This window comes from Medicago sativa, chromosome 5 (genome assembly GCF_051527215.1).
Source record: "Medicago sativa cultivar Bolivia chromosome 5, Bolivia_mono, whole genome shotgun sequence".
In the NCBI taxonomy this organism is placed as follows: domain Eukaryota; kingdom Viridiplantae; phylum Streptophyta; class Magnoliopsida; order Fabales; family Fabaceae; genus Medicago; species Medicago sativa.
The window spans coordinates 47,409,876-47,418,307 of NC_140753.1; the positions used below are offsets into that span (position 1 = coordinate 47,409,876).

An 8,432-nucleotide genomic window follows, 5' to 3' on the forward strand; every position below is an offset into this window, starting at 1 on the left:
ACGTTACGATACCAAGAACATCAAACATAGACAAGCTCAAATGCTACTATAACTAAGTATCGGTAGTTCTTTGCTTCAGTTCTATGATGTATTTCAAAGTTCAAAATAACACATAGGATACATTTTAAACTGTTTTGTGATGCTTAGTAAACGAACGTTTTTCTCAAAAAGAAACACGTTTATTAGAGATTCTGATTGATTAGCATGATCAAAAGTCTTAAGAGAGTAAGAGCACCCTTAAAGGAGAATGATTGCCATGGCTTCTAATTTTAAGCGAAATGAAAGCCTAACATCCATTGCGGGCCCGCCCGAAGGACTAGCCACCCAAGGGTAGAGTGTCTCGGCGCTAAACGTCTTGAAGGGGAACTAAGCCTTGGCTAGACATGTTCCCCGGGCGACCAAAGAAAGCTTAAAACAAAAAGGAACACAATGCAACATGAAATAAAAATGCAAACGCGTCGTCATCCAACCATGCAATGCGACATGAAATAAAATGCAAAACACAAAGAAGGAAGAATGAAGGCGCCAAATAAACTCTCCCGAGTGTGGCATGAAATAAAAATGTGTAACGCGAATAAGGGGAGGGAAGACACAAACAAAGAAAATTCTGCAACAAGTAAAAAAACGAGTAAAAGGCATCTTTTCAATAAAACGTTCAAATAGTTATAAGAAGGACCACATCAAAGGGAGTTGCATAAACAAATAATATAAACAATGCAAGTGACACACCTATTATAACTGATCTATCCTAATCACCGTAAGACGAGAGCTATGTCCGGTTGTTAACATAAATAATTGTGAACATTAAGGGCAAGCTGTGCAACACCTTCTCAACCAAGAGAAGAGTCAACCCCTTCCATAGATCGGAAGAATCTGTCGGGCTACACAAAACTCTCTCTATTTATCTCTTGCTATATTTTTGATCAAACACATAAAAATATTTTTAAAAAAAACACAACACAATTCGACCCCCTTGTGTTATTCTCAAAATCAAAATCATGTTGCATAAAAACATGATAAATGAACATTTGTGAGCAGCAATTAGGATTTAAAAATTGGAAAATGGATCGACAATAACACAAAATCATATCCACATACCATCAACTTCCTTCATGAACCACAACAAGTAATAAAATGACATTTCAAGCTTAACATTCCAGTGTCCAACTTGAAGAAGGAACTTGCATAAGATAGCAAACACCGACCTAAATTGGATTAGAAAACCAAATCCCGATTTGTTTTTAATGTGGCACCCGATGTGGAACCTTAACCCTCTCGAAACATCTATAATAAAAAAATGGAGAAACATTAGAGATCCAAAGAGCGTTAACACAAAATAGGTACCTTTTCGACGAGCAGGATAACCTCGATGGATACGAACAACAATAGATGAGTGATTGAGCCCACAAAACTAGCAACAATCGTCTAAGAAATGAACCAACAGATCCAAACCAACAAAAGTCAAGATGTATAAAGCGCCAAAAATTGTACCATTCGTATAGTGACATGGATCTAAGGAAACCTAACCACACCGACTAAAGGCCTCAACCACCATGAAAAGATCCAACGAGTCCGAATGTCGTTGTCAAAATTACAATGTCCACAAAGCTCATATGGACAAGATGTTCTTTAAAAGGAGAACATAAATACCAAACTCCGTTGCTGCGAATGTTGTAGCTAGAGATTGAAGGAACTAGATTTGAAAACAAGATCGAAGCATAGATCACCGATCCGAAACCAGATATGACTGTGCTCGCTTTAGCAGATATGGAACCCGAAGGGTCACGACCCCTAACCGGCCATTACGTGTGATGCGGAGGTTGCACCGATTACACCAGTAATCGTCCGTGATTACATCCCGAGAGAGGAAAGTTGGGATTTGGGAAAGGAGGGTGAAGAAGAAGGGACGAGGCTTTGTACAGAGTAAATACAACAAACAAACATAAAAATTTAGTAATTGCATGCTAGGCTATTATTGAACCCGTAAAATCATGTTAATTGCTAACTATATGTCAAATTTTCTCGCTTCATACAAAAAAAAAAAAGAACATACATAATATTTAATGATAGATTAATCACCTCTTAACCCGGATACCAATTTTATTTTATTTTTTTATAAAAAAAACTAATCTTTAATACAACCCACAAAACGCGGTAATAAATTTTAGGCTCTAGGATTTGCCGGTAAAGCCAAAATTACTCGCGGGGGTGGCAATGTTGATGCCTTCTTTGACACAGATAAGTTCTTTGATGTTGATGCTTTCCTTGATTTTGAACCCTTTTTCGCATTAAAAATAATTATCTTTCTTGGTTTTTTCTTCTTCGGGGTGATAATAATCCGTTTCTTCACCTTTTCTTCTTCAATAGCATTGTTATAGAATGATGATAAATGTTGGACTTGGGTCAATTATTCTTGGCTATACAAGTATGGTGCACCATTGGATACAATCCATCAAAGCCATGCGGTGTAAAAGGTTTTGTAGATTTCATCGACGTGACTCGAAATCTAAAATGTTATTCTTCAATTCCCTTAGTAGTTTCATGTTTCTCATGATGACGATGAATATTTGATTATTGTTACAGAGTAGATACAGAGAGACCGTAGAGGGAGTGAAGAGTTAAGCCTTGAACCTACAAGTGCATATATAATTATATTGGAAATTACTTCAGATTGTTAAATTATTTCTTGTTGGCGTTTATTGTTATCTATTTTCCATGCTTGAAAATGAAAATTATATTTACTTTATGCGCAAAATACCAATGCTTGAAAATGCAAATTATATTTACTTTATGCGTAAAATAAGTTGAAAAGTTCAAATCCATATTTTAGAATTATAACAAAATTATAAATAAAATTAATATAAAGATATAAGTCTTAAATAAAGATAATATATTAAAGTCGGAAGATTTTATTACCTTTTGCTTTTAGTGTTTTGGAAAAGTAAATTTTCTGTGCATTATTTGTTTGACCAAATTTTGTGAGTTATCAATCTTTAGAAATTATAAACACAAAAAGCGATATGATAAAAGAGATATTATATTTTTGATAAATAGAAGATAAAATATATAAGATATATATAAATCTTAAATAATATATGATGATTTATTAAATTGTAGTTGTAATTTCATTTGCATTTCTATAAAATTTAAGATTATTCAAATATGTAATTTAAAATATGTAAAGTATCTTTGAGTTTTTGACACAAATAGGTGTGAAGTGTACATGTTTTTATACCTTCAAGAAGGTTAAGTTTAAAAGAATTAGGCCTTTAAAAAACATTATTATTACTATGCACTAAAAGTAAAAGTAAATTTACATGGACATCTATTTAATCTTATATTATCATGTAAATATTTGTAAAATATTTTATAATGCATTATATAATGCATATATACTTATATTAGAAGCTACTCCAGATTGTTAAATGAGTTTTTGTCAACATGTGACTTTATCTATTTCCCATGCCTGAAAATGAAACTTATAGTAATGTAGGTGGATATGTTGTGGAAACAATTTGGAGGAAGCATGACAACTCATCTTCTAACAGGTGAACCCTGGAAAGGTAATTTGAGAAGATTTATACCATATTTGAGATTTTAATTTGGGCCTTTTAAAAATAGTTAAAATTTAACTATTGAGATTACCTTGGAAATTGCTTTTTCGACTTACAAAACATCCTAATAACACATGGAAATTCCAAAAAGCCCCCAGCGGTAGTTAACTACCGTTTAGGAAATGCAAGAGCAGCTAACTACCGTTGCGGCCAACGTAGTTAATCCGCTCGCGTTATCCCCCCAAAACCGAGAAAACCCTACCTCCAATTCAATCATCACCTATACCATACCTCAAAAAAATTCCCATTTCATGTTTTTTTTTGTTAAAACTTTGGTTCCAAATCATTGTTGATTGATTGCTAGGACGTTTCTACGCACAATATACATAAAAAAACAGTATTGCAACGTTAAACTCGTTTACATTTGATAGATTTTGCTGTTTTTTTTTGTTCGACATGCAGTCCGGCGGTAGTTAACTACCGCTCGGCCAACCGGTAGTTAACTCGCGATGGGGACTTAGAAAATTTTTTAGTTTTTCAAATGGCGGTGCCACCGCCTTAAATTTTTTTTCTTCCCTTTTTTTGGATTGTTTATGTTCTTATTTGATATTAGATAGATGTTAATTAATTATTTTAGCAATTAATTGTTGTTTATTTATAGATATGGTTGAGAATGCGGGTGATGATCCGGGTGATCGAAAACCTAGTGTTGTCGATTCCATTAAGGTTGAAGCTCCCATCAAGGTCGAAGCTTCCATGAAGGTTGAGGCTTCCATTAAGGTGGAGGCTTCAAGCGTCAATTCGGTGTGTGAAAACTTCATGACAACGAAGTGGACACAACTAATTTCTTTTCGGGCCGAGAGACATGGAAAGATAAAGACGAATTTCTAGGTTGGGCTCGTCGACAAGCATATAGGGCTAAATTTAAGGTTATCATTAAAAGATCTTCTGCAATTAGAAATCCTATGTTGGAGTTGGTTTATGAACGTAGGGGCGAGCTTAAAGTACCGAAGAAAAAAGTGAAGCATGAAGCAATGGGATCATGAAAATGTGGGTGTTTGTTCAAGGTGCGTGGATATATGGTCTTGGAAGACAAGTGCTTGGAAATTGGCTATTCTTAATGGTATTCACAACCATGCGATGGTGCCATATTAAGCAGGGCACCTTCTTGCGGGAAGATTAATGGAGGACGACAAGAAGATTGTACATGACTTGACCAATAGTTCGGAGAAACAAAAAAATATTTTGACAAATTTGAAGAAGAAAAGACAAGAGTCCATGACAAATATCAACCAAGTCTACAATGAACATCATAAATTCAAAAAGGAAAAAAGCGGTGACTTGACGGAAATGCAATTTCTAATTTCAAAGTTGGAAGAGAAAAAATATGTTTATTTCATAAGAGAAAAAAGTGAAAGTCAAACTATTCAAGACATATTTTGGACTCATCCAACATCGTAAAGTTGTTTAACGATTTTCCGACTGTTTTGATAATGGATTCCACGTACAAAACCAACTTGTACATGATGCCATTGTTTGAAATAGTTGGAGTCACCTCAACCTATTTGACATATTCGGTTGGTTTTGCATTTATGACGTCGGAAAAGGAGGATAACTTTACTTGGCCTTACAAATGTTGCTTAAACTTCTTAAACCAAATAGTGATATGCCTAAGGTGGTAGTCATCGACAGAGACACGGCTTTAATGAATGCCGTAGCTAATGTTCTCCCGGATAGTAGAGCAATGATTTGTTATTTCCATGTTGGGAAAAACGTTAGAGCAAAAATATCACCGATTGTAAAGTGAAACAAAAGGTTGTCGTAGTGGATGGGCAAAAGAAGCTTGTCGACGAGGTGAAGTATAGTGAGATAGTTGACACCATATTTGATGCATGGGAAAAATTGGTTGAATCTCGCTACTCAAGAAATATATGTAAGTAGTCTAATGGAATTGCAAGATGCTTGTAAGAATTATCCAAGGTTTCTTCACTATGCTCAAACTACCATTTTGGACACCGTGAAGGACAAAATAGTGAGGGCATGGACAGACCTTGTGTTACATCTTAGGTGCGGGACCACAAACCGAGTTGAAGGAGCTCATGGTAGAGTGAATGAGTATTTGTCCACCTCCAAGGGTGATTTGGGTACATTTTGGGAAAAAATAGATGAGATGTTGGTAATCCAATTTGGGGATATACAATCATCGTTTGATAGGAGCGTTACGGTCTTCGAAAGTAGATACAAAGATGTCATTTTGTACTGGGTTAGGGGGTAACATGTCTAGATAAGCCGTGGACTATATTTTTGTGGAAGAAGAGCGTGCTAGGAAAACCTTGTGCATGGACAAGAAAACTTGCGGGGTTGTTCAAAGGACGTTGTATGGTCTACCATTGTGCATGCTTCATTGCTATGAAAATCCGTCACAACAAGCCTATTGGATTGGATGAGATACACCTGCATTGGCATAAGTTATATATGGGTGAATAAGAAAGTAATAAACAATTGTTTTCGGTCGCGGGGAGTGGAGTGGTATTCAAGAACGTCTCAAAAGAGTTCTATACCAAATGAAACTAGAAATCAAAGAGGGTTTGCGGTTGTTAGCATTTTCGGAGACCACAATGTTGTCACCACCTCCAAGAAAGGTACCAACCAAAGGAGCAAAGAAAAAAATCAAATATGCACCAAAATCAACATGTAGGATCCCATCTTCGTGGGAGACTATTGATTCTTAATTTTCGGAAAGTCAATCATCACAACCAAAAAAGTCTTCACAACCTAGAGGAAAAGGTGCTCTCCTTGGCATTTCTCCACATTCGTCGATTCCAACTGCAACTCCGGTTCCTATTTCGGTTCCAAAGCCTATCTTAGTTCCAAGAATTTATGATCCATCGAATCCTATGTATTACATTCCAAAATTCATGAGACCATATATTGAGAAAATTGTGGATGTTATTGGTGATGTGAATTGTGGCTTTAGGGCTATAGCCGAATCCATGGGTTTGACGAGAAGAAAGTCATGTTATGGTGCGGAGAGCACTTATTCAAGAGGTGAAAGAACCTAGGAACGACTACATCTTGAATGGATTGAATCCTCCAAAAAATGGTAGTGGTTTTGCACCTCCCGATAAATGGTTGACATTGCCGGATATGAGACACATCGTTGCATCTTGTTACAATAGGCCGGTGGTAGAGCTAACTACCCTTGATATTGGAATCTCGTAGACTTTTTTCCCGCTTGGAGGTAGACTCGGTTAACCCGAAAAGCAACATGATTCGCCTTGGTTTAATCCCAAGTCATTTTGTCCTTCTTTTGAATGATGATTGCCCACTACCTCCATCATCTACGGAGTGGAAGCTACACAAGAGCAAAGAGGCGGAAACATGGGAGGATGAATTTTTGGATCAACACGATCGTTTCCGAACACTCATGGAGATTGAGAAACAAGAGAGACAGGTTTCACCCAAAAAGAAACAAATCAACGCAATCCTATTTTGTGTGACACTCCGATTAAAGAAAATGAAGAATTTGAAGATGTTGTGGAATATTTAGATGATTTAATTTGATTAGATGAAATATGACACTTTCTTTTTTGTCGGTGTTCATCCTTTTTTGGTCTATATGAACCGACATATTTTTTGGGATATATAATGTAATGACCATTTTTTGTGGCCAAGATGTAACTAACTTTTAATGAATTATATATATATATATATATATATATATATATATTTGAGTTTCACATTTAATTTAAATTAATGTACTTTTAGTGTAATGTGTTGCATAATGTGGAAAATTTGGGGAATTTCAAACAATTGTGTAACGTTAACGTATTATCGCTTTTGTGTAATGTTACCAAATAATTGATAAACTATGAAATGTTGATGTTTGTAATTGCTGGATGTTGTTGTTTTGGTTTGATTTCATGCGGAATGGCCGTTTGAAATTTCGGTGTAAAAACTTGCCAAAGTGGTTGGAAATCACAAGGTGCATTGCACCGGTTTTTTTATCGGTGTGAACGGTAGTTAACTACCGCTGGCCTTAGCGTAGTTAACCGCCGCCGTTTTCCCGAACCGTAGTTAACTACCGCCGGGTTATTTTTTGGAATTTCCATGTGTTATTAGGATGTTTTGTAAATTACATTCTCTCGTTTTATCATTCATGTCCTCTTGGTAAACACATTAAATTACCTTTTACATATTCTATCAATGAAAGCTTGTTATCATTTGATATTCTACATAGTGATGTATGGACATATCCCATTTTAAGCTCGAAATGTCACAAATATTATGTTTTACTCTTGGATAACTATTCTATTTTTTTGTGGACATTTCCCATTTCACATAAATCTAGAGTTTATCCTATTTTTCAAAAATTGCGAGCTTACATCAAAATACAATTTTAACGAGAAATCAAGACAATTCAATGTGATAATGGTGGAGAATATGTCTCTAATAATTTTCAAAAAATGTGTGAACTTAATGGCATTTCTTTTCATCTCTCTTGTCCCGATACCTCCCCGAAAATGGTAAAGTCAAGTGAAAAATACGATCCATTAATAACATCATTCGAACTTTACTAATTCTTGCCTCCCTACCTCCATCATTTTGACATTATGCTTTAGAAATGGTCACATATATCTCTTACATTTTACCAAGCAAATCAATTATTTTTCAGTCACCTATCTACATGTTATACAACAAAAACTCATCATACTCACATTTACGCATCTTTGGTTGTTTATGCTTTCCCTTGTTTCCCTCAAGTACCATCCACAAACTCCAACCTCGCTTTATACCATGTGTATTTCTTGGGTATCCGTCTAACCATCGCGAATATAAGTGTACGTATATGACAAACAACAAAATTATCATTTGTTG

General features: G+C 35.4%; 1 protein-coding gene across 1 annotated transcript; it reads left to right on the top strand.

Moving 5' to 3' along the window:
- Nucleotides 1-5,499: 5,499 nt before the first annotated feature.
- LOC146922514 (uncharacterized) lies at nt 5,500-7,104 on the top strand. The gene is made up of 3 exons (XM_085711545.1): nt 5,500-5,825; nt 6,298-6,602; nt 6,800-7,104. The coding sequence occupies exons 1-3, from the start codon at nt 5,500-5,502 to the stop codon at nt 7,102-7,104; spliced, it is 936 nt and encodes a 311-aa protein (XP_085567671.1).
- The last annotated feature ends 1,328 nt before the right edge of the window (nt 7,105-8,432 follow it).

Excerpts from the sequence above, each read along its gene's own strand:
- LOC146922514 (XM_085711545.1), top strand. The coding sequence starts at position 5,500 with ATGGAATTGCAAGATGCTTGTAAGAATTATCCAAGGTTTCTTCACTAT. Across the intron at positions 5,826-6,297 it reads ATTTTGTACTGGGTTAGGGG|TCAATCATCACAACCAAAAA; the intron begins GTAACATGTCTA and ends ATTTTCGGAAAG. Across the intron at positions 6,603-6,799 it reads GGAGAGCACTTATTCAAGAG|ACTCGGTTAACCCGAAAAGC; the intron begins GTGAAAGAACCT and ends GCTTGGAGGTAG.